The sequence below is a fragment of the Megascapheus bottae genome, chromosome 5 (genome assembly GCF_031878675.1).
Source record: "Megascapheus bottae isolate mThoBot1 chromosome 5, mThoBot2.hap1, whole genome shotgun sequence".
NCBI lineage: Eukaryota > Metazoa > Chordata > Mammalia > Rodentia > Geomyidae > Megascapheus > Megascapheus bottae.
The window spans coordinates 85,023,541-85,050,036 of NC_143513.1; the positions used below are offsets into that span (position 1 = coordinate 85,023,541).

Below are 26,496 nucleotides of genomic sequence, written 5' to 3' on the forward strand. Positions count from 1 at the left end.
GCAATCCTCAGATCTCAGCTTCCAGAGTAGCTAGGGTTACAGGAGTGAGCCACAGTACCCAGGTACATTTGGCACTTTTGAGGCCTTGAGTCTTAACCCCCAACACTAAAAGCAAAGAAAAGAAAGAGGCCGGGAGTGTGGCCCAGTGGTAGAGTGCTTGCCTAGCATACACGAAGCCCTGTGTTTGATTCCTCTATACCACATAACAGAAAAAGCCAGAAGTGGTGTTGTGGCTCAAGTAGAGTACAAGCATTGAGCAAAAGTAGCTCAGAGACAGAGCCCAGAGTTCTAACCCCAGGACTTGGTGGGGGAGGGGGAGCGCGAAAGAATGAAAAAGGTTGTCTAGACTTTGTGATGCTATCCTTAATTAAGTCAATCTCTCAGTTGATGGTAACTGATATTAAAAGATCAGTTTCCTCACTTCCAAGTCCAGCATGTGTCATTAAGAGACATCACTTCAGAAGGACACTAGGGCAGTTTGTAGAAGAACCTCATGTGTTCATTAGAACACTCACAAATGAGCCTCTGCCTCCTGCTTGTCAGCAGCATGGGACACGAGGGAAGCAGGCAGCCAGGGCGACTCCACACACTGCAGCCTCCCTGGCATTCAGGCATGACCCTGGTGCCTTCCAGCTGTTTATTTCATCATATCTGTGCACTCTACTTCTGTAGTTAAGTAGACTCGAGAAATTTTTTTTCTCTTGTGGTACTGAGGTTTGACTTTAGGTCTTTATGCCTGTTAGGCTGGTACTCTACCACTTAAATTACACTTCAAACACTATCTTTTAGTGATTTTTTTCTCCCTAATTTGTGTTCTTTATTTTTTTAACTTTATTGTTGTTATTATTATGGTATTATTCAGAGGGCCTATCATTTCATAAGTCAGGTAATGAGTAGTTTTTTCTGGAGAATGTCACCCTTTCCTTTTCCCCAATTTCCCTCTCCCACAAGTTACACAGGTAATTTCCACACAGTGTGTGCTGAACAGCATGAATGCCTTTTGCTCACCCTCCCTTCCTCCCTCCCTCCCTTCCTTCTTTTTTTGTATCTCCCTACATACCCCAGGGGTTATTTTTTCATTTTTTTGCCATTCCCGGGGCTTTTATTCAGGGCCTAAGCACTGTCCTTGGGCTTTCTCAAGGCTAGAGCTCTACCACTTGATCCACAGCACCACTTCTGGCTTTTTCTAGGTATATGGTACTGAGGACTAGAACCCGGGTTTTGTGCATGCCAGGTAAGCACTCTACCACTAGGCCAAACTCCCCCCCTCACCCCTGCCTAGGGGTTATTTTTGACAGTGTCTTTCAAACTGCTTTATTCAAGATAACCAGAACTGTAATCCTTCCTAACATCCTAGTAGCAAGGATTAAAGGTGTAAACCAATCCAGTGCCTTGCAAGAAATGCTCTGAAGAGAAGGAAATTTTTCTGACAGGCTTAATGGTTCTCCTTTACATTCCCAACCCAACTGACGCTAAAGCAGGTGGATCACTTGAGTGCAACAGTTTAAGCCTGAAAAACGTAAGACACCACCTAAAAAAAGAAAAAAAAAAGAAGAAAAAAAAAGGTTTTGTTCCAAAATTTGGCAAAGCGTTTGGTCTTGGTATCTTATTTTTACTTGTTACACTTTTAAAGTAGCATATGTTCAATTCAAAGAATAACTGCTATATCTAGAATAGAGGCACAGTTATTTTAAATGCATACCTTTAATCCCCTCCAAAGAATGGGCTTATATAATCGATACAGCATCTCTTCCACTCCTTGTCGAAGTTTTTGTTGGTGGAAGTAACTCAATACCTAAAGGCCAAAGAAAAACAATATCGTTTTTAACATGTATTAAAGCTTGTTGTGGTAGTACACATCCATAATCCCAGCAGCCAACAGCCTGAAGCTGGAGAATCAATATCCAAGGCCAGCTGGGCTACAGAACAGGACTCGGTCTCAAATAAAAGCAAAGATTAAAAAACAAACAAAAAGTGGTATTGTTCTCTCCCTCCCCCTATCATGATATTCCCTAGCAAGAGCACCTAGGAAGATGACAGCTCTGACATAGCACATGATGAGAAAGAAACCCTGACTGAAATAAAGATTACAATGTGGATTCCGAGCTCTATTCCAAACTCTAAGCCAGGCATGAGAGCGGTTCATCTGAGCCTAAGAGTTCAAAGCCAGCGGGGCCAACATAGGGAGATCCCGTCTCAAACACCAAATAGGTAAAGATGAAAAACAGTAATGATTTCTAACAAATTATGGCTTCACTATTCAATGAAACTGTTGCTTAAAGTGCTCACTTTCAGTTTCAGTGTACTATGGAAATGTGGAATGTGTTAAGGAGTTTGTTCAACTGAGGTTTCTTGGCCCCAATGCTCATTAAATCCACTGCATCAGCAAACTGTCTGCCTTCTACCGGTGAAAACAGGCAGTTCTTGTTTTCACATCTGTTACTCAGTGACCCTTCACAACACAAGCATAATTTACATCCAAGTTTCCCCTCAAGCCTATGAAGAATCAGAGATTAGATCATCCTTTCTTTTCCTCTTTCCTAAGGTTTGAATTCAGGACCTCACACTGGGTAGGCAGGTGTTCTTAGCACTGAGCTGTATCTCCAGGTCTGATTTTGCTGATTATTTTTAAGACCGGGCCTTGATATCTGCTTATACATGCCCGGGTACAATCTGCCCATATTCAGCTTTCCCATGATAGCTAACACAACAGATGTACGTCATATCATCCTATCTAGCTCTAAGGAAGGGGTCATGGGAATGGTTTTGGCCTGGGATGGCTTAAAACTATAATCCTCCCCATTCCAGCCTCCTAAGTAGCCAAGATTACAGGCGTGATCCACGGTACCTGGAAGGAAACAGATTATTGTAACTTCCATTCTTTTCTCAGCCAGTGTTTTCAAAATCTTGTTTTGCCCTATTTTCACAACTCATCCTACTACAAGAAAAAATTTATTAGTGAACAATGAAAATTAGAAACAAAGGGCCGGGAGTTTGGCCTAGTGGTTAAAGTGCTTGCCTAGCATGCATGAAGACCCGGGTTCGATTCCTCGGCACCACATACATAGAAAAAAGTCAGAAGTGGTGCTGAGGCTCAAGTGGTAGAGCTCTAGCCTTGAGAAAGTCCAAGGACAGTGCTCAGGCCCTGAGCTCAAGCCCAGGACTGGCAAAAAAAAAAAAAAAAAAAAAAAAAAAAGAAAATTAGAAACATGAAGCAGGACATTAAACAGCCTACCTTCTAAGTGAATTTGTATTATCTTCACCGGAGAGAACAACATGGGGCTAGTACTTTCCTTACCTAAGAGTTTGATGATGATATGTAACATTAGTCTATAGCATATACACGTGTGTGTGTGTGTGTGTGTGTGTGTGTGTGTGTGTATGAAATAGCATTTTGGCATCAATGGTATACTTGCTTAGGACATTTTATAGGGACATAATTCACATGGCATAAAATTCACTCTTAAATACCATCAGTTGCAAGCACAGTGGCATATGACTGTAATTCCATTACTCTAAAGGCTAAGGAGGGAAAAACAGTTCACCTATCTTAAAGTGTGTTTTGCCTTCCTCATTACAGCACTGGTGGCATAACAAAATAGCCAGATACCAAATATCAAGACTCTGAGAACCCTCTCTGATTGATAGCATGAAAGTGTGACTTCCAAATTTAAGCAGAGTGTGGTCTAAAAACAAAGGGTGAAACATGATCTCCACAACAATTTATTCACAAAGGTGGTATTAGGGATATCTTACTCACCTCCCGTACTTTGGAGTGCACTGGAGACTTCCTGGGAAGGTGGATGCCATGGAACATAAAGTCCTGAATGCAATCATTTTCAATAGTCTGAAACAACAAGTACACTGCTGAGCACCTTCTGTGTATAAGTGACATGGTAGATAGTAGGTATATAATCTGTTTAATCTTATGTTCTGAAGGAAACACTTGAATCTTTTCATCAGAGCTTTCTCACTGTCCTATCTGAGGAATAAGAAACTTGTACTCCTATTCTGGCCAGCTTCCACCTACCACTGAAGGCCTGTTCTAAGAGTCTCCCCAGATCTACAATGGTGCTACCTCTTGGTGGGGACCAGGACTCAAAACTAACTAAAAGGAAAACTATTTTTCAGGCTGCCACTGAGAAGGGCTGGGCAGAGGAACCTCTCTGTGGCACAGGATTCAGAAAGAACTTAGGGTGGAGCAAGAGAGGAAGGGTCAGGTCTACAAGAACGGCAAATCCCAGTCAGTCATGTGGTCTGCTGTCCAAACTTCACATCTCCTCTAAGCAGGGCTCTGTGGCTTCTAAAAGGTTGTCTGCAGGGGACTATAACAGATTTTTGTTTTCCAGAAGTGGAAGTCAGTGACAAATCCTGACACTGCAAACTGCGGTTAAGTTTTGCAGAAGAACAGTAAGAAAAGGAGCACAGCCAACAAAAACTAAACCAACTGTTAACTCCAGGTTGCCCTGAGCCAGCCTTTAGCAGGTATACTACTAGCTCTCCAAAGAGAAAGGTCAGGACAGCTCTTCAAGGACACTTATTTGAACGTAAATGTTTGCCCTTATTTTTAGAACCTAGAACGACAAAATCCAAGGGATAACAGGCATACCTTTTTTTTGTCTGAAAGGGTTTTCGAATTATTCATAGGGATTGTGAATTATATAACCGTATCTTTGAAACTAGTATGGTTGCAAAGACTATATTCAAGATGAATGTTTCTAAATTCTCAAAATAACTCAACAAGGCACTTGAGTGACGTGACTCCCGAGGCTAGGCAAACAGACACAATCAAAATTGCCACATCTCAAGGGGCTGGGAATGTAGCTTAGTGGTAGAGTGCTTACCTAGCATGAAGCACTGGGTTCAATTCCTTAATACCACATAAATAGAAAGAACTGGATATGATGCTGTGGCTCATGTGGTAGAACACTAGCCTTGAGGAAAAGCTCAGGGAAAGTACCCAGGCCTTGAGTTTAAGCCCCAAGACTGGCAAAAATTTTTTTAAATAAATAATAATTAAAGATTGCCACATCTCTGTATGTAACAGCAGATCCAACTTTTAAATAACCCTGACATAAATACTAGAGCAAGCATTTTAAGGAAAATACCTCCAATATTTTCCCTGAAGCCTTTTTCCAAGCTCTGAAATAAATTTCTGCAATGTGTACCATCAAAGATCTATTAAAAAAAAAAGATATGTTTAGTTCAAGTTTAAAGAATTAAGCCTTTAATGTGTATCATCTGAGTTCTTCTAATTCTTGGGGAAGAAGTAGTTGTTTAGATAGACCAGGGCTCAGATGTTACCTACCTGAAGTAGAAAGCAGAACAAGTTTGAAAAGAACTTTCCTGATCTTGAGAAAATGCCTCACAGAACTTGACCATTTTCTGCGAAACTGTAAGAACCTAAGCCAATAACCAAATTCTTTTGAGTATCCAGTAATTATTTATTCACTCATATATTCAGTGATATAGGAAAGCACCCATGTAAGACTGCAAAGTACTAAGAAATAACATTCACAAATTTCTGAATGGATAAATGAATGGAAAATGGGACAGATGAGAGATGAAAGATAATAATACCCTCAAAAAATTAAGCTAATGAATTTTTTTTATTTTATTGTCAGAGTAATGTACAAAGAGGTTATAATTAATTTGCCAGGGAGTGGTGCATTACTTCTTGAACACTGATACCCCTTCTCATGTTTTTGTCCCCCTTATTCTCCCCCAATTCCCTCCTAATTACTTGCTTTCTCCCTTCCCTTCCCTACTTCAAATAAACAAATAAATGTATATACAATACACCAGGAAACAGTTACAATAACTACTTGAGATTATCTATAAGGGGAAAGAGACAAAAGAAATAACTGCACGTAGTACACTGAAAACAATCACAAAGATAAATTTCTTGTTCCAATAACCAAACTCTAAAGGCAAAAATCACTCCAAATATATCTGACCCGGAGTCATTTTGTGTTTTCTAAGTGATTAATTCCTCAAATACAAGAACCTTTAAATGATCAGAGTTGACCTTTGAATCATAGTTTAGAAATCTATTCGTTAACTCAAAAATACTGCCAATGAGGAAATATCAGAAAGCAATCTAAATGCATCAGAAACTCAGCCATTAGAAATCAAGAACCAAATCCCAACTGACTATTTACACAGCTACCAGTAATTGGAAATTGGATTTTATCTAAAGAGAAAAACTGGGAGAGGAAGAGAAGGATTGACACTGCCCCAAAAAACATGTACTCACTACCGGACTGATGTAACTATAACTCTTCTGTACATCACCCTTATAATAATAAAAACTTTTAAAAATTTTCTTAAAAACAATTCTAGGCATAATGCACCTTCTATCTGGCGAATATAATGTAACCCTTCTATTAATTACAATAAAAAATATATGGAAAAAAAACAATTTTAGGCAAAAAGAGCAATGCAGGTGGTAATACAATACCAGACTTCAAACTCTACTATAGAGCCATAATAACAAAAACAGCATGGTATTGCCACAAAAATAGACCAGAAGATCAATGGAACAGAAGATCCAGAAATAAAACCACATACCTATAAGTCAACTTATATTCGACAAAGGAGCCAGATATAAACAGTGGAACAAGCACAGCCTATTCAATTATTGGTACTGGGAAAACTGGGCAGCCACATGCAGCAAACTAAAATTTGATCCCAGCCTATTGCCATGCACAAGCATTAACTCAAAATGGATCAAAGACCTCAATATCAGACCTGAAACCGCTACATGATAAGAGTAGGAGAGACACTGGAACTTGTAGGCACAGGCAAAAACTTCCTGACCAGTCCCAAGGTCACAAAAGGTTGGAGAGAGACTTGACAAATGGGACACCCAAAAAATAAAAAGTTTCTGCACAGAAAAAAACCATAGCTACTAAAGTAGAAAGACAGCCAACCAACTGGGAAAAGATATTTACAAACAGTACATCAGACAAATGCTTAATATCCAGTATCTACAGAGAACTCAAGAAACTAATCCTCCCCCAAACCAACAAACCAACCACTAAATGGGCAAGGGAACTAAAGAGAGAATTATAAAAGAAGAGATTAAAGTAGCAGAAAAGCATATGAGAAAATGTTCATTATCCATGGCCATAAAGGAAGTGCAAATAAAAACAACCCTAAGATACCACCTTACTCCAATCAGAATGGCCAATATTCTGAGCTCAAACAATGACAAATGCTGGCAGGGTTGTGGAGAAAGAGGAACCCTACTGCACTGCTGGTGGGAATGTAAACTACTACAGACACTCTGAAAGGCAGTTTGGAGGTTTCTTAAAAAACTGAAAATAGGGCCGGCAGTTTGGCCTAGTGGTAGAGTGCTTGCCTAGCATGCACGGAGACCCAGGTTCGATTCCTTGGTACCACATACTTAGAAAAAGCCGGAAATGGTGCTGAGGCTCAAGTGGTAGAGTTCTAGCCTTGAGAAAAATCCAAGGACAGTGCTCAGGCCCTGAGCTCAAGCCCAGGACTGGCAAAAAAAAAAAAACCCAAAAAACAAAAACTGAAAATAGAACTACAACCCAGCCACACCACTCCTAGGCATCTACCCTGAGCATCATAACCCAGAATATGATAAGGACACCTGCTCAGCCTGTTCATCTCTGCACTGGTTCACAATAGCCAAGACGTGCAAACCACCCAGATACACTATATGAATGGGTACAAAAAAATGTGGTGCATATGTATATATACACAATGGAATTCTAGATAGCCAACAGACAAGATAAAATAATGGCATTTGCTGGAAAGTGGATGAAACTAGAGCAAATCATGTTGAGTGAGATTAAGTCAAGACAAAGGAACAAAAAGAGTATGGTCTTCTTGATGTGTGGATATTAGATCCAAACAGTACAAGAGTGATGACTCAATATTTGGATACCAGAGGTCAACATGGTCTTGGAGATATAAACATAACTACATAGGCATAAAAATCTATGATGGGATATATACTCTACAGATATATACATTTGAAATAGGAAAGGGAAGGAGGGAAAACAAGATGATTGGGATGGGGTGGGGGAGGAAAATGGGAATAAAAACATGAGAAGGGGTATCAATGTGTGAGAAGTAATGCACCTACTATCTGGTGAATGTAACTGTAATCCCTCTATATATTACAATCAAAAAAAATAAAATCTTAAAAGTTTTTTTTTCTTAAAGGGAGAGCCAAGAGGATTGCTTCTGAAATGCACATAAGGGCTCAGTGCCATTACCTGAGCAAACGCAAACATTTAAAAGACACCTCTGACCAGTGCTATGTAAAGAGCAGCAGTATTGTTCAGAGATACAAATTCTGCTTTCTGTAGATTCTTCAACCAGAAGGCTCTTTCCAACAACCACCAGGAGATGTACTTCACATTCAGAGATACTGGTGATACAGAGATTAGAGATATTAATGACATGGGCTTTGTTGTGAGAGAGGCTAAGACCTTAAGGGTAGATAAGTTGACTACAGAAGCATTATCATGGGTAGATAATTTGTCTACAGGTGGAGCATTACCATGTCAAGTTCCATCAGTTATTTGAGATGCTGAGGTAGAAGGATCACTTGAGCCTGAATTTGAGTCTATGAGATTAAGACCAGCCTGGGAACTACTGAGGAAAGAAGGAGGGCGGGGGGATGGGAGGAAGTGAAGAGGGAGGAAGAAAAGAGGGAAGGATAGACAGTGATGAATGAAGGAAAGGAGGGAAGGAAGAATAAAGGGGGAGGCAAGAAGGGGATGAAAAGGGAGGAAAGGAAGAAGACAAATTAAAAATGCATCAATATAATTTTGTATGTGTGTGTTGGTACTGGAATTTGAACTTAAGAGAATGGATATTGTCCCTTAGCTTTTTTGCTCAAAGCCAGCACTCTGCTACTTGAGCCACAGCTCCACTTCCAGATTTTTGGTGGGTAACTGGATACAAGAATCTCATTAAAAAAAAAAAAAAAAAAAGAATCTAATAGACTTTCCTACTGGGATAACGAAGCTCACATCTCAGCCTTCCAAGTAGCTAGGACTACAGGCATGAGCCATCAGTGCCTGGTTAATGTAACTTTGAAAAGTCCAGTCAAACTGGACACTGGTGGCTCATGTCTGTAATCCTAGCTACTCAAGAGGCATAGGTCTGAGGACTGCAATTCAAAGCCAGCCCAGGCAGGAAAGTCCACTAGACCCTTATGATGAACTAACTAGCCAAAAGCTGGAAATGAAGCTATGGCTCAAGTAGTAAAGTGTTGGCCTGGGCAAAAGAGCTCAGGGAAAGCACCCAGGCACTGGATTCAAGGCTGAGAGAGTCACAAAAAAAAAAAAAAGCAACAGATTTTTAAAAGTCAAAGTCAAGTTAACATCACAAAAATTTAACTAACTTTAATACTTACTTTTGTAATCCCTGTAACTGGTTTTTGATGGTGTCATGGATCATCTTAATAAAGTTTATGTTCCAGTTGAATAGAAAGCTAAGAAATCTTCTTCCCTGTTTAAAAACCACAATAGGGTATGATATTGAAACTGAAGTTAAAAAAAGATGGAGTGGTAAAGCAAGCTTCACTCCAGCTACACAGGAGGCTGAGGCAAAGCACCACAAATATGAGGCCAGCTTGAGCTTCACAGTGAGCTCATATCTCAAAAACAAAAGGGAAATAAAACTGCAATAAACAAAAAGTTCCCAATAACAAAGCTCTGGGTGTTTAAAGTTGGCTATTTCCAAAAAGTGTCTAATTATATATTAGCACACATGGGCTAAAGATGAGCGGTAAATCAATGTGGGCAGACTCCTGCAGGCAGACACTGAGGTCACAGAAGACCCGACCCCATCCCACCCTACCCCTTGGGTCAAACAGCTACAGTGAACACTTCTGTCCTTGCAGCACTTGGATACAGCCATGCACACCTTGATTATGGGTCTGTAGACATTTCATTCTGGCTCTGCCTTGGACAGTCACACAAAGATATCAAAGAATGCCTGAAAATGAACACTTGAATGTGGAATGAAACTGCTCATCAATTCACCTCATCTTTCATAAAACTCTCAGAAAATTGAGACCATAAAAACTGAGGTCAGGGCCAGAAACGTGGCCTAGTGGTAGAGTGCTTGCTTTGTATGTATGAAGCCCTGGGTCCAATTCCCCAGTATCACATATACAGAAAAAGCCGGAAGTGGTGTTGTGGCTCAAGTGGTAGAGTGCTAGCCTTGAAAAAACCCAAAGACATTGCCCGAATTCAAGCTGTAAGACTGGCACAAAACAAAACAAAAACTGAAACTGCTTGAGACGCTAGAATTTTCTAATTCATATGTATTTGAAAATCACATCATGTATAGCATTGCTTATATCACCTATTAATTTATGTGCATGCCACTCAACTCACTAAACTACATATACTCCCAAAAGAAGGAATATATTCTGGAATGCCCAAGAATTTCCTCTAGTGACCGCACTATGATCTTGTCACTTTTCACAAGCACCTCCCAGCAGCCTGTATGATTTTCTATACAACTCAACACTGATTTAAATGAGATAATCCTATTTGTAACAAGAGCATTCACTGGAAGTCACTTGCCAGCAAAGTTACAGTTAATGAAAACTGCAAAGTGATCTCACCACATTAATGACTGATCAGGAAACTGAGTGTAGATATCTTATATTCAAACAACAATTTTTTTCTTTCTTTTTTGTCAGTCATGGAGCTTAAACTTTGGGCCTGGGAACTGCCCCTGAGCTCTTTAGCTTAAGACTAGCACCCTACCACTGAAGCCATAGCACCACTTCTGGTCATCTGGTGGTTAATTGGAGATAAGAGTGTCACAGACGATTATGCCTGGGCTGGCTTTGAATCTCAGATCTCAACCTCCTTACTACTAAGATTACAGGTGTGTCATGGGTGGTCAGTGAGACCAATTTTTATACAAAGTTTTTCAACCCAATGTTGGTAAGAGTCCATCTAGCAAACTTTGTACCTACATACAGGTCTCCTACTCTGAAATTTTTCATTCTCTAGAAACCATGCTAGGAAGAGTAAAAAAACTAAACTCATTCCGTAACACTTTATATGAGGCAATTATTTCCAAAATGTAATTTTATATGAAGTACATATCAGATACAAAAAATTGAAATGCTTTATGTTTTACTCAGACTGAGTCCTCGAATCCTATGTGCTTTATACTTAAAGCACATATCAATTTGCCCCTAATGCTCAACAGACATATAGGGAATAACCCAAGATGGGTAATGTAACAGGCTAGAAGCCCCTCTCTGGATTTACCAGATGCAGTTGTGTCATCATGTGTGATGAGTTGTTTCTTTTCTTTTTTCCTTTTCCTTTTTTTGTCAATTGTGGAGCTTGACCTTAGAGCTGAGTAGAGTGCTTGCCTAGCATGCACAATGGCCTGGGTTTGATTCCTTGGTACAACATACATTCAAAAAAAAAAAAAAAGCCAGAAATGGTGCTGTGGCTTAAGTGGTAGAGTTCTAGCCTTGAGAAAGCCCAAGGACAGTACTCTGGGCCTGAGATGGGCAAAAAAAAAAAAAAAAGCAATCACAAGCCATGGGCCAGGCTGGCTCATGCCTGTAATACCAGCTACTCAGGAAGCTAAGCTCTGAGGCTTGTGACTTGAAGCCAGTCAGGAAAGGAAAGTCCATGAAATTGTTCTCTTCAATAAACTTAGAAAACCAGAAGTGGAGCTACAGCTCAAGTGACAGAGTAAGCAAGAAAAGAACCCTTGCCCTGAGTTAAAAAACAAAGCAAAAACAATCATGGCTCCCCAGGACTCACCTGTTACAAGTCAATCTAATGACAAATAAAAACAAGCAAAAACTTGTGTGTTGTGTTTCACACTGCCATACAAACTGAGGAACAGTGAATATACAACTCCTCCATGAAATGCTAAGCATGACACAAACAGCAGCCAAACAAATTTGGGAAAAGTAGCTCACAAATAGAGCAGAAAGAAAAAGCTATTTACCTCTTCTTTCTTGATATAATTAACACTTATGAAGCATTCAAGCAGCTTATCTTTAATGTCTCTACTTTCTTCCAAATCATAATCAAAGCAATATAAAGCCTGATGAATGCGCCAGATCCGACACACATCTGTACCCTGAGAATGAGACCGGAGAGAACAATGCTGTGATTAAGATTTGCTCTTTTTTAAATGAATAGTAAAGTCAAACTTCAAATTACATTCATTTTACATAAAAAAAAAAATGACAATTACAGAGCTGGGTGCTGGTGGCTCACGCCTGTAATTCTAGCTACTCAGGAATCTGAGATCTGAGGATTGAGGTTCAAAGCCAGCCTGGGCACAAAAGACCATGTGACTCCTATCGCCACATTAACCACCAGAAAAACAGAAATGGCGCTGTGGCTCAGTGGTAGCATGCTAGCCTTAAGCTGAACAGCTCAGGGACAATGCCCAGGCCCAGAGTTCAAGCCCCACAACCAACAATAACAAAAAAGACAATTTCAGATACATCAAGTCAAGGAAAAAGTGAGAATAAAAACAAAATTTACAAATGCTACTTGTATCTCTAGAGAACATTTTAACATAGGCAAAGGCAGTCAAAAAAAACTATTCAACTCTACCTCCTCCCCTAGTGAGCAGGTTCTATCTGAAGTGCTCACTACACAACCACTAGCCAGAGCTGGCAACTGAGTTACAGGCTGTGACTGGTACAACTTAAGAACCAATTTCTTTTTCTTCTTTATTTGGCAGCAAAGTGCCTGAACTCAGGGTCTCACCAGCTTGCTTGCTCAGACACAATTCTGCTACTTAGGCTACCCCTCCAGCCCAGATTTTTGGTTATTTTGAAGACGGAAGTCTTGTAGACCTTTCTGTCTAGGCTGGCTTTGAACTATAATCCCCAGGATCTGAAAGGTAGGATTACAGGCATGAGCCACTGGCAACTGTTTCAAATTCTTCAATTTAAAAAAAAGAACAAAAACAAAGTTTACCTTGTATCAATTGTTTCACATGGCTAATAGCTACTGTACTGACCAGCAGTTTTAGAACATTACAAGGACATTTAATGGAGTTGATTTAAAAGCAAAGCAGTATCAACAAGCAAATCCTTTTTTTTTTTTTTGCCAGTCTTGATGGTTGAACTCAGGGCCTGGGCACTGTTCTTGGGCTTTCTCAAGGCTAGTGCTCTGCCACCTGAGCTACAGCACCACTTCCAGCTTTTTTCTATGTATGTAGTTATCAAGGAATCAAACCTGGGACTTTGTGCATGCTAGGCAAGCACTCTACCACTAGGCGAAAAACCCGGCCCAAGAAAATCCATTCTTTAAAGCTAATCAATAATAGCGTGCAAATAAATTCTGATTCTAAAAAGAATCTGTTACTCTCCTGACCAACAGAGAAAATTAGACAGCTGGTTACAGTTCAGCCAAAAGCTTTTATGCCCTAACGTTGACTACTTGTAGAGTGTCTACTCAGACCTGTAGACAGATATGGGTAGCGAAAATAACTAAAAGCCTTCTAGAGAGCCAATGGCAAGTCGGGCATGGTGGCTCACACCTTAATCCTAGCTATTCAAAAGGATGAGATCTGAGGATCAAGGTTCAAAGCCAACCTGGGCAGAGACTCTTATCTCCAACTAAGCCTTAGAAAATGTGAAGGGGGGCTTGGCTCAAGGGTAGGGTGGTAACCTTGAGCTGAAGAGCCCAGGGACAGCGCCCAGACACAGTTCAAGCCCCGTGACCCACAGGGAAAAAAAAAAAAGCCATTGGCAAGACATACTGGAGTGGCTTCACCAGGAGCTATCCTATGGAAGCAGATATTGGTGGGAGAGATGAAAACAAGTAGTACCTCAATGTCATAAAATAACAATGAGCACTTTGATTAGGCAAAGTTCTTGATGACTTTTTTAAAATATATTTTTATTGTGATTAATAGAAGGGTTACATTATATTCACCAGCTAGAAGGTGCATAACTTCACAAACATTGATACCCTTTTTGATGATGACTTTTCTTTTGTGGTTGGTTTTGGGACTTGAACTCTGGACCTGGGTGTTGTCACTCATGGCTACCACCCTACCCCTTGAGCCAATTCCCGTTTTCTGATGGTTAATGGGAGATAAAAGTCCCCCAGGTTTTGTAGTACCTGGGCTGGCTTTGAACCATGATCCTCAGATCTCACCTCCTGAGTAGCTAGGATTACAGGCATTCTAGCCACTGCACCCAGCCTTTTCTTTTCTTTTTTTGACCAGTCCTGGGGCTTGAACTCAGGGCCTGGACACTGTCCTTGGACTTTCTCAAGGCTAGTACTCTACCACTTAAGCAACAGCACTGCTTTTGACTTTTTCTGTGTATGTGACCCTGAGGAATTGAACTCAGGGCTTTGTGCATGCTAGACAAGCACTCTACCACTAGGCCACACTCTCGGCCCTTGACAACTTTATTTTCATTTGCCCAATATATACTATTGCCTCAATCAGGAAAACAACTGTTTTGTTTCTAGTCTATATATTTAATCTTGATTTCTAGTCTATACACTAAAGATTAAGGTATGCAAAACTTTCTCAATTGCTCTTTAGAGCCAGGTACTAGTGGCTCACATCTGTAATCCTAGTGATTCAGGAAGCTGAGATATAAGGATGTTCATGGCTTGAAGACAGCTGGGAAAGGAAAACTTTATTTCCAATAAATTATTCAGAAAAGGCTGGAAGTGGTGCTGTGGCTTCAGTGGTAGGGTATTAGCTCAGTGACAGTGGACAGTCCTTGGGCCCTGAGTTTGAGACCTAGGGGAGGCAAAAAAAAAAGAAAAAAGTGTTCTTTACCCCTTGGCCCAGTCACAATATTCTTAAAACTGCAACTATAATCTGAGGGGAAAAAAAATCCCAGTAGGAATTCAGAATCTCTGCCAGACCACCCGTCCAGTCCCTCTCATAGGGCCACAGAGATACTAAGACCCCACCCCACCACCGTCTATTCCATAGCTTCATCCTTTTTCGCTTCTCCAACAAACTAGCTCATGAACACTCCTTCCTTGCTTTCTCTTCCTGCTGAATTGGAACGAGAAGGTGAAGGTTGCAGCCATGGAGCAAGGAGAGGGACAGCAGCCATACTGATAGGAAGGAAAAGCCTGGCTTTCCATCTCAGTGTGAAGTCACTGCAACTACCTTTGGTGTCCGTACATCTTACAACTAGCTGTAAGAAACTCCTTAGCGTGGAAGCTACCTGAAACCGGTCCTATGCAGAGCAACGCTCAGTTTGTACTAAGGAAACAAACATACAGCTTTTGTCTCCAGACTCTTCCTCAGCAACATGATGAAAGCAGTCTTCCCCATGTCCTCCTTAGCAGGCAGGCCCTTCTCCCACCATCTGACACACAGATCCTGAATGGAGCTCTGGAGTTTTCGCTCAGATTCAGGTAATGCATACAAAATACCTGAAATAGAACAAAGTGATTTTTTTTTTTGGGGGGGGAGTCAGTTCTGGGCTTGCGCCCAGGGCCTACGCACTGTCCTTGGACTTTCTGAAGGCTAGCACTCTACTACCACATGAGCCTCGGCACCACTTCTGGCTTTTTTCTATGTATATGGTACCAAGGAATCAAACCCGGGTCTTCATGCATGCTAGGCAAGCACTCTACCCATACGCCAAACTCCTGGCCCACAATGTAAATATTTAATAACCAAATCTTGCATTAATTCAGACTAGTACTTGTTAAATTAGTAACAACTTCACAATTCAGTTAAAACTCTAAAGGAATCAAGGAAGGCAACAATTACTCTTTAGATTATGTTCATAATATATTCATAAAAAAATTTAATGCCCTAAGTTCTTGGTTAAGTTAGCATTCCCATTCTAGAAGCAAATAAAATTATAGTAACAGAGTAATAGACCTGAGAAATAATCAGTCCTGTCCTTCAACAAGTTCTTGGCCATTGGTCCTGTGAGTCAAGACAGAATATCCTACAGAAGAACTTGCAAACTGTGGCTAGCAGCTCACAACTGCATACATTTACCATCTGGCACATTCAAATGACCCTGAATTAAACAAGTTACTTAGAATAAAGTACCCAAATGCTCCTTTTCTAGTTGAACTAAGAGCCTGAGTTCAAAGCTGTTTTAAAACCACTTCTGCTTCTAAACTCAACACTATTGATGAAAGCAGGCGGTTTCTTTTATAAAGTGGTCACTTTAGTACAATACTACTGTTAAATATGCTACTTGTAACAAAAGCACTTACCATTTAATATAACAGCACATTCCAGGAGGGCCTCAAAGTTTGAATTTTCACTTATTACAGATACAGAAGCAAGAATCACAGATGTAATTGCATGAATTATTTTTATGCTGTTTTTCTATAAGTGAAAAATCAAAACAAGTGGATTAAAATCACAAACTTAAAACGAGCTCAAATTTTAAAAGAAATTACATTATTGGGATGGCAGATGTCTGTAATCCTAGCTACCCAGGAGGAAGAGACCTGAGATCACAGTTCTAAGCCAGCCCAGGCAGAAATGAAATCTGTAAGATTCTTATCTCCAATTAACCAAAAAAAAAAAAAAAAAAAAAAAGCCAGAGGTAGAGCTGTGGCCCAAGTAGTAGAGCACTAGCCTTGAGCAAAAGAAACACAGGGTCATGGGCCAAAAGTGTGGCCTAGTGGTAGGGTAGAGTGCTTGCCTAGCAGGCATTAAGACCTGGGGTTCAACTCCTTGGTACCACATCCATAGAAAATGCTGGAAGTGGTGCTGTGACTCAAGTGGTAGAGCTCTAGCCTTGAGAAAGTCCAAGGACAGTGCTCAGGCCCCGAGTTCAAATCCTAGAACTGGCCAGTAGTCAGGCCCTGAGTTTTAAGCTGTAAAACTGGCACCAAAAAACCCCCAAAAAACAAAATAACAAAAAATACAAAAGGTATACAAATATTGAGTCCTCTCTCTTGTACTGTTTGGTATTGGAAATATAAACATAACTACATAGACATGAAAACCTGTGACTCTATAGACATGTTTTATTTCATAAATTAATATGTACCTATGACATACAAACCCTTAGCCTAATTTTGATTATATTCTAAAAACTAAGTGCCAGTTATTGTATATAGAGATTCCCTTCTTGAATACTTGTTAAACATGTCATTTGAAATATGATGTAAAAATCAATGTCAATAAATTCTTTAATTAAAAAAAAACAAACACAAAAGGGGCTGGCACGGTGGCTCATGCCTGTAATCCTAGCTATTCAGGAGGCTGAGATCTGAGGATAACAGTTCAAAGCCAGTTCTAGCACTAAACTCCCTGAGATTCTAACCACCAAAAACCAGAAGTGTGACTCAAGGGGTATGGCATAGCCGTAAGCTGAAGAGCTCAGGGACAGCGCCCAGGCCCAGGCCAGTTCAAGCCCTGAGACCTACAAAAACAAAAAAAAACAAAACACAAAAGGAGCCAGGTGCCAGTGGCTTAGGTCTGTGATCCTAGCTATTATAGAGGCTGAAATCTGAAGCAGCTAAGGAAGAAAAGTCTCCAGGAGATTATCTCCAATTAACCACTCAAAATCTGGAAGTGATAGAACACAGAGGCCTCAGGGACAGCACCTAGGTCCTGAGGTTAAGCCCCACAACTGACAAAAGAAAAAGAAAGAAATTTAAATTAATATATCACAGCACTTACACAAAATGTAAATTCACTTTTTTTAAATGTTGAAGTCAATTATCCTCTTTTTCCAGTTTTATTAGCATATATTCATTGTACCAGGAAGTTTCATTGCGGTAGTTCCCTCTATTCATAAAGTATACCTGAACAAAATTCACTCCCTCTTTCTTCCTACCCCTTATTTTAAAAAAAAGGGAACATACCAAGATAGAGCTAGTGGCTCAAGGCTATAATCCTAACTACATAAAGAGGCTGACATCTAAAAATTAGAGTTCAAAGCCAACCCAGGCAGACCAATCCAAGCAAAAAAAACAAAACAAAACAAAACCCCCCGAAAGTTGAGGTGCAGCTCAAGTGGTAGAGCACCAACCTCAGGTGAAAAACTGAGAACACAAGGCCTCAAGTTCAAGCCCAGTACAAAAAAAAAAAAAAAATCAAGAGCTTTTATCAATCTATTTTCATACATACATCATAGCAAAGAGTAACAGCACGGTCTGAAAGTAGAAAAAATACAATAAGCAGAAATGATACCTAGAATATTTTACTTCTATACTCTTAAAATATTTTCTTAAGTTCAATTATTCACAGTAGCTTTTATTTATTATTATTATTTTGCCAGTCCTGGAGCCTGGACTCGGGGCCTGAGCACTGTCCTTGGGCTTTCCTCAAGGCTAATGCTCTACCACTTGAGCCATAGCACCATTTCCGGCTATTTTCTGTGTATGTCGTACCAACGAATAGAACCTATGGCTAGGCAAACACTCTACCACTAGGCCACACTCCTGGCCCCCATGGTAGCCCTTTTAATACAAAAAACACGTATTTTATGTTTTTTAATTTTTGAAAGACAAGTACCATTTTGAAGCCATGCTCTACTTCCATATCATCTTCACCCTGCACTTCCACCATCTGCCACCGATCCACTGGGCTTTCTAGCAATGTTGCTGTTAATAAATTCTTCAGCCTTTGCCATAATTCTTCTTTCTGTTTTCTTGATAATTCATCTAGTAACTCATTTAGACTGAAAGGGTCTGAAGTATCTTTCTGTAAGACACAAAATACATATGCCAAAAGCTAGCTGTATTCTTTTCATATCAATATCAAAAGTAAACTTTAGGTGTTAAGTTAGTAATTTTAGGTTGGTTGCAGTTTTCAAAATTCACCTCTAAAAGAGAAACAATACAGAGATTATCAACATAGTAGCAAATTCCTCTTTTACCTGTTCTCTCTTAGAATACTAATTTAGAGTTTAAAATTTCACCCATCTACCAAAACACCCCCTAAAACCAATACAAAAAATTGTCTACCATCTGGCATCTCATCAGGTTATAAAAGTATGCTAATGCTCAATAATGGCAATAAGTCTCCTGTTCTTCAGCATAACCCCCATTAATCACCTCCAGACTCTCTCCTCTACTAGAGGAACCTACTCAATCACCCTCAGTTGTGTTCTGGACTTGACTTCTTCTCACTTGGAGCATATGAACCTGCCTACTCTTACAGTGAAATATTTGGAGACAACGAGGCACAATACCTGTGAATGACTCAAGAAATTCCAAAATAACATTTTTATCCTTTTTTATAAAAAATGTAGCAAATGTGGCTATGCCTGTACACCTAGCTACTCAGCTAGGTTTGAGGATTTGAGGATCACGGTTTGAAGCCAGCCTAAACAGGGAAGTTGATGAGACTTTTCTCCACCTGACCAACAAAGAACTGGAAAATGGACCCGTGACTCAAGTGATAGAGCAAAAAAACCTAAAAGAGAGGACCTAAAACCCTGAGGTCAAGCCCTAGGAAAGATGAACATGCATGTGAACATATACACACACAAAAAATATAGGAAATGGTAACTACCATAAATGTGAGTGTGCTTTTTATTATTCTTCTTGAAACTTTTACCTTTGCAGTAATTTCAGTAAGAAAGAGAAGAAAGGCAAGCATGGCACAGTAGCTAATTAACAAGACTCCCTCATATTCTGCCACTGGGGATCCTTTTCTTTCCCACTTCAGTAGGAGAGGGCCAGCCTGTCCAAAGGTACCTGTGCAGGGTGGCATGCTCTAGGCCCATCCACAGCTGGTCCTTCTCCTTGTAAGTCTCATCACCTGGTTGCATCTTATAAAACTCAAGCTATAACACCTTGGTATTGGCGCAAAATATACCCAAGGATCAATGGAACAGATGATAAACCTAGAAATAAAACCATATATTTACAATTATCTAATATTTAATAAAGGAAAACTGGCATAGAAGTGCAGAAAACTAAAGTTGATCTCTGTCACCATGCACTAATAGCAACAACTCAAAGTGAATCAAAGACTTCAACTTTACACTGGAAACTTTGAAATTACTGCAAGAGGGTGAAAGAGTAACACTAGAACTCATAGGCACAGAAGGAAACATTTTCAAGTGACCCAGGGGAACAGCCGACTGGACAAATGGAATAAAATTAAACTAAAAAGTTTCTGCACACCCAAGTACATAGTTACTAAAGCCTGCATAGGGAGAGAAGATCTTTATCAGCAATACAGGCCTAATATTCAAAATATACAAGGAGCTCAAGAAACTAACCCTTCCCAGAGCTAATAAACCTATTACTGCATGGGCAAAAGAATTAAACTGAGACTTCTCAGAAGAAGAGGTAAGAATGGCAAAGAAACACGAGGAAATGTTCACCATTCCTGGCCATCAAGGAAATACAAGTGAAAACAACTTTGAGATTCCATCTTACCAGTTAGATTGGACAGCATTGTGAGTTTAAACAACAACAAATGTTGGCAAGGATGTGATGAAAAAGGAACCCTATTGAACTTTTGGTGGGAATGTAAACTAGTACAACCACTCGACAGCAGTCGGGAGTTTCTCCAAAAACAAAAACAAAAAAACAACAACATGGACCTTGTTTAGGGCTCAGCCAGACAGCACTTCTGAGCCTCTACTCAGAACACATAAGCCAGGCAGGGTGTCCTAGGCACACTTGCACATCCATGCCCACTGCTGCACTAGCCACCAGAGCCAAGTTACGAAAACATCCCAGATGCCCTACAATAGACAAATAGACCCAAAAGAGTGGCACCTATATTCACAGTGGAATTTTACACAGCCATGAACAATAATGCGATTGAGTCATTTGCAGGGAAATGGATGGACCTAGGACAAATCATATTAAGTGAGATAAGCCAAGCTCAGACACACAAGCAATGTATGTTTTCTCTCCTATGCAGAAGCTAGATGTAAAATACACTCAGACATAATAAATGATAAACAACTCTAGGCAATTCACAGACTAAAAATGGATTATTTTTAGGAGAATACAAAGGCATAATGTCTATGAGCATCTGATCATATGTTTATTGAAATGAACTCTAGGAGATAGAAACAAGAGTTTTTTTTTTTTTTTTTCTTTGCTCCATTTTCTATTCTTTTTGTCCTGTTTGTTCACTTATCTGTCTTTGGGAGGGTAAGGGGAGACCACAGAAATGGAAGGACAAAGGGTGAGCAAATGCAGCAGTGGTACTCACAAAGCAGTATAATGAACATAAACTATACAACCTGTTGGAGGTAGGGAAGGAAAAATTGGAAGAGCAAGGAAAGGGGTGACACTGTCCAAAAGGAAATGTAGTCATTACCTAACTTATGTAACCTCTCTGTACGTCACTTTTATAATAACACTGAAAAGATTAAATAAGATCCCACTTCACAGATGCTTCTGTCATGGTCCATAACATTCAGAAACCACTGGTATTCCAGTACTCATGACAACTCCTCCCCTAGCTTACCTCCCCTAGCAGTCCTCAGTCCTTGCAGGCCTGGTGCTACTTCTGTCTTCACCCTACATATTCCATATTCCTCCTCCTAAAGTGTGCCCTGTCTCAGGGTCTTGGCTACTACTATGGTCCTTCCCCACATCTCCAGGGGTCCTTGAAAACTTCTGAGCAAAGAGCATCTCCTCCAGGGCTTCTCTAACCAACCCAGAACAGAGTACTATCTCCATGCTTGGCTTTTTAATTCTCTGACATTGAAACGTCAACTCCATTTGGGTAGTGTTTCCCTAACTTTCAGTACCCTTCCACTTTCCAGAAGACACCTGCTGAGTTTAAGGGGCTGTGTGCTCCTCAGGGCCTCACCCCCCTACCTTGACTCCCCAAGGAGGATGAAGGTGTATGGTACAGTTGCTTGAAAATGCAATTTATTTCAGTACTGAAATAAATTAGGGAACAGTTTGAGCAAGACACAAATTTCTGGCTTGCTTATGTGAGACTTCATATAGACAAGTTATAGGAGGTAAACAGAAAAGTGAGTGTGCTCTGACGCCTGGCAGCTCAGTCTGCTCATATCCGAGCCATACATTGCACTATCTCATTCACTGACCATCTTTCCACGGACCTTGCTTCTGCTCCTAACTTTCCTCTACACCATTGGACTTCACTATATCAACTCCCTTCCACAAAGCCTTCCTGATTGCACCCTGCATGCTAATGCTACATGTCAAACACATGCAAGGTCAGCCTAGGCTACACAACAAGACTGTCTCAAAAACAAAATCCCGCCAGGCACGGTGGCTCATACCTGTAATCCTAGCTACTCAGGGGGCTGAGATCTGAGGATCAAGGTTCAAAGCCAGCCTGGACACAAAAGAACCTAAGACTTTATCTCCAATTAACCTCTAGAAAACAGTAAGTTGGGCTTGGCTCAAGGGTAGGGCAGTAGTCTTGAGCTGAAGAGCTCAGGGACAATGCCCAGGCCAAGTTCAAGCCCCATGACCCATAAAAATAATAAGACCAAGGCACCAGGGATTCATGCCTGTAATCTCAGCTACAGAGGAGGCTGAGATCTGAAGGTCATGGCTGGAAGACAACCATGTCAGAAAATGCCGTGATACTTTAATCTCCATTTAAGCACCAATAAAGCCAGAGTGGAGATGTGGCTCAAGTGGCAGAATGGCTGTCTTGCGTAAAAAAAGCTCAGGGAGGGCCAGGAGTGTGACCTAATGGTAGAGTGCTTGCCTAGCATGCAGGAAGACCCCAGTTCGATTCCTCAGTACCACATACATAGAAAAAGCCAGAAATGATGGTGCTGAGGCTCAAGTGGTAGAGCTCTAGCCTTGAGAAAACCCAAGGATAGTGCTCAGGCCCTGAGTTCAAGCCACAGGACTGGCCAAAAAAAAAAAAAAAAAATAGCTTGACCACCTGCCTGTGATGTTTCCCTTTCAAAGCTTGGCTCCACTGAAGCTCCGGGCTATTCTCTGTCAGCCAATGGCGGAGTGTAGCTGCTGCGCTGCTATTAAAATGATTCCTAGCTCAGTTCACTGAGTGTTGGTGACTTATTGTTGGGTGTTCAAGAAATGTAATATCTCAGCTGCTTTGGGAGGGGGTCCTGAACCACTCCCCAAACACCAAGAGAATCATCAGCACTCAGTGAACGGAAGTAGAAGCACAGAGGTTACTCTCCACCTTCAAGCTGATAAAGATGAGCCCGCCCCACACTTCAGTGGGGCCAGGCTTTTAAAGGTGAACACCACATGCAGGTGATCATAACTACACACAGGTGGTCGTCATTGTATGATGTCATCCTATGATGCCCACAGTCAATAATCATAAGGATGGAACAGGCAGGTTAAGCATTTTTTTTTTTAGAAAAACAAAAAATCTGGCAGCTAAGCTTGCCAAGTTATTACAAAAGTGGCTGGGCTATTACATCCATCTTCTTCTTCAAATCTGTTATCTTCCTTGGCCCTCCCACTCACATCCAAGCATCAGTGCTGCTACCCTTACAGCTCAGAGTTTTTGCTTCTACCTCACATTCAGAATCCGTGACACAGACTCCTCTCACCGTTCTCTTCATGAATAGCCAGTGGTGTTTCTCAAAGGCAAACACTCCTTTCTCTTTGCCTTTCTTCTACTCTAATTTTCCCTCTACTTATTGGTTCTCCTTCTGGCATTCACAGCACACTCTGTGGACAGCCCACACTGCCCTCAGAACAGTCTGAATTCCATAAAATGGCATAGGGCCTCTTACCTTCCCTTCCTTTTTCCTCTCACATCTCCACATTCTGACCCTTGTCTTAGCCTAGCCCATAAGCAGGCTTATTTTAAACCAACATTTTTAAAAATAAACATTAATCCTAAACCATTCACTGAGATAATTATTTCATTTGGCGACTAAATGACATTTTAACATACCAACAACAGTCAAGAACACAAGAAAGCCAAAACAGGACTTACGTCAAGTTGAACAAATTGCAGAAAGTCTTCAATCAGCTCCTTACACACAGCTTGCACAAATGACTCACGTTTTTCCATGACAGAAAGTGTTCAAATGACATTTGTTTTGTAATTCTGGCGACAAACACAATCATACTGTAAGTTATATTTACAAATACATCTTTTCCTACCAGACTTAAAACCATAAAAAAAATTCCTATACTACCTATAATAGTTTCTAAGTTACAATAATCTGAAATCTGAGGCTATTATTAAAATAATATTATTACTAATTGTAATTTAAGGGAATCCAAATGGCCCCAGGAAGCTCACCAGTTTTCCCTTTTAGTATGTTAGATAGATGATGGGTCAGAACAGACTAATCCCCTACAGCCAAACTTGGAAGACTCCTTTTCTATAGGGCTATTTGTCCATCCAGAGATCCCACTTCATTATCTTCTTGTTGTTAAAGCCAGAGCTTGTTAATTAAAGTGAGAACCACAACAGAAGCACTGGGGTCACCCTGGAGCTTGTTATTGCATTAACCTTCCTCCCAGTAGGATAAAGAGAGCTCAGAGGACCCAGGTAAATCTAACCACTCCCAGAAAATTCTACTCTACATTTACATCATCTAGTGCTCGTATCATCTATTAAATAAAAATAGAGCTAAAGACAAAGTCACAGCAAATGATTAAACATATTCGCAATAGGACCCCTCATATTAAGAATAAAAACAGTGTTCTCTGTTATAAATACAGCAACACGAAAAATTATTGGCAACCATTGTGGAGATAGGAATCACCCTAAATATATATAGTCCTGGTTCTTAAATTCCAAGTGAACAAACAGAAGTAGAAAATATCATTTTGATGTCTTCCAAGCACGTAAAGCAAAAGGTCAGCCTCCTTATTGCTTAACTCAAATGGTGAAATTATGAAGTGAGCCTTTCAGCTCATCAAGAAATAGTGGGGAGGCCAAGCACACTGGTAGCTCACGCCTGTTATCCTAGCTATTCAGTAGGCTGAGATCTGATCACAGTTCAAAGGCAGCCTAGGCAGGAAAGTCCCTCCGATGCTTATCTCCAATAAATTACGACTCCCCCCCCCCCCAAAAAAAAAGCCGGAAGTGGGCCGTGGCTCAAGCGGTAGAAGCTAGTCTTGAGCAAAAGCAGTGACCGGGCCCAGGTCTCGAGTTTCAGCCCCAATATTGGCACCAAAAAAGAAAAGAAAATAGAAGCTAGAGCATGGCTCCAGCAGTACAGCAAAAACTCCAATACCATCAAAAAAAGAAAACAAAATGAAAGAAAAGGGCGGAGAAGGCTAGCAACAATCTGGCTACTGAACAATACGATGACTAAATCAGTGTCAGCAGGGCGCCTGTGGCTCACGCCGGTACTCTGGCTACTCGGGAGGTTGAGACCCGAGAATCGAGGCTCAAAGCCAGCACAAGGAAGTTCCTAGGATTCTTACTTCCAATAATCACAGAAAGAGACAACGTGGGCTGTGTCTCGGGGTGGCTCGGGGAGCCCTGGGGCGCACCCAGGCCCGGAGTCAGGCCCCGGCCGGGAACGAAACAGCCAGCGGCGCCGGGGCTCCGTGGGAGCGTTGGCCCTGAGCTGGAGAGCGGAGGGACGGTGCTCGGGCCCAGCGCTCGAGGCCCAGGACCGACGAAAATACAGACAGACAGCAACCGCACAACCAATGCCTCTGTCCTGCCGGGACTCTGCGCGCACGTCCCCGACCGCAGGGCCGGGGCCGGACTGACCCGGCGTCCAGGGCGCGGGGCCGGTGCCCCGCGTGCCCGCGGCGGGCCGCGTCTCGGTCGGGGCCGGGGCCGGCCAGCCCGCGGACGCTGCCCCCCACCGCCCGGCGGCTCCTCTTCCGGGCCCCTCGCCCGCCCGGCACGCGGAGCGGGCCAGGCCGCTCGCCGGCTCGCCTGGCCCGGGACCTCACCTGAGGAGCACCGGCAGCGCTCGCGGAACCGGGCACCCGCGGCTTCCCGCTCTCGGACCAGATTCAAACACACCCGCGCGCGCCCACGACGCTCCCGCCCTGGCGCGCGTCACCAGACCCACTCTCGCGAGAACCGGGGCGCCGGCCGGGCCCCTCCCACACGCCCTCGGCTTCCAGCGGCTCCGGCTCGCCGCCTTCCTCCCTCCAGGGCCGCCTTCTGGGCGGGGCCTGGGCGCCGTCACGCCCGCGGCTGCGCACGAGGAAGCCCGAGCCAGGCTCCGTCGGCGCTGACGTCCCCGGCCGCGACCGCTCGACCAATCCGTGGTGAGAATGGGCGGAGGCGGAAGGGTGGGGACGGGCGGCCTCGGGAGCCCGCGGCCCTCGGGGCGGGCGTCCTGCCGCGGCCGGGCGGCGTTCCCCCCGATCCCCGCCCAGCCCTCCGTCTCCTCTCTCTTCTTTTTCGTGATTTTTTAACTGGTGTAACCTTGGAAAGGAGCCCGCGGGCCTGACGGCGGGGCTGGCGTCCCGCGCCCGCGGCCTCCCTGTCTAGGAGAAAAGGGCGTCGGGAGCGGGGCTCGGAGGCTAGGGCTCGCCGCCGCCAGGACGGGCCCGTGCGAGGGCCACCTGCAGGTAAACCGCTCAGGACCCCGGCAGTGGCGTGGGTGGAAAAGCCCGGGACAGCACCCAGAAAGGAATGCCTGCGGTTTCAGGGTGCGCCGCC

The 26,496-nt window shown here is 42.1% G+C and overlaps 1 protein-coding gene across 5 annotated transcripts in view; it reads right to left on the minus strand.

Annotated features, from left to right (window-relative positions):
* Ncapg2 (non-SMC condensin II complex subunit G2) overlaps positions 1 to 25,854 on the minus strand; it is a 65,032-nt gene extending 39,178 nt beyond the window's left edge. The window contains exons 1-10 of one of the 5 annotated variants that reach the window (XM_090333609.1): positions 25,776 to 25,854; positions 23,845 to 23,958; positions 18,475 to 18,663; positions 16,215 to 16,329; positions 15,256 to 15,410; positions 11,983 to 12,117; positions 9,401 to 9,495; positions 5,109 to 5,178; positions 3,761 to 3,847; positions 1,703 to 1,795 (exon numbers count right to left, since the gene is read on the minus strand). In XM_090333609.1, the coding sequence (XP_090189735.1) occupies positions 1,703 to 1,795; positions 3,761 to 3,847; positions 5,109 to 5,178; positions 9,401 to 9,495; positions 11,983 to 12,117; positions 15,256 to 15,410; positions 16,215 to 16,329; positions 18,475 to 18,663; positions 23,845 to 23,922 (1,017 nt within the window). In that variant the 5' untranslated portion in view covers positions 23,923 to 23,958; positions 25,776 to 25,854. Of the gene's footprint in view, positions 1 to 1,702; positions 1,796 to 3,760; positions 3,848 to 5,108; positions 5,179 to 9,400; positions 9,496 to 11,982; positions 12,118 to 15,255; positions 15,411 to 16,214; positions 16,330 to 18,474; positions 18,664 to 19,661; positions 19,811 to 23,844; positions 23,959 to 25,292; positions 25,523 to 25,775 lie in introns of those variants that run through there. The other 4 variants (XM_090333608.1, XM_090333611.1, XM_090333613.1 and 1 more) reach the window with 4 other exon arrangements.
* Positions 25,855 to 26,496: the final 642 nt, after the last annotated feature.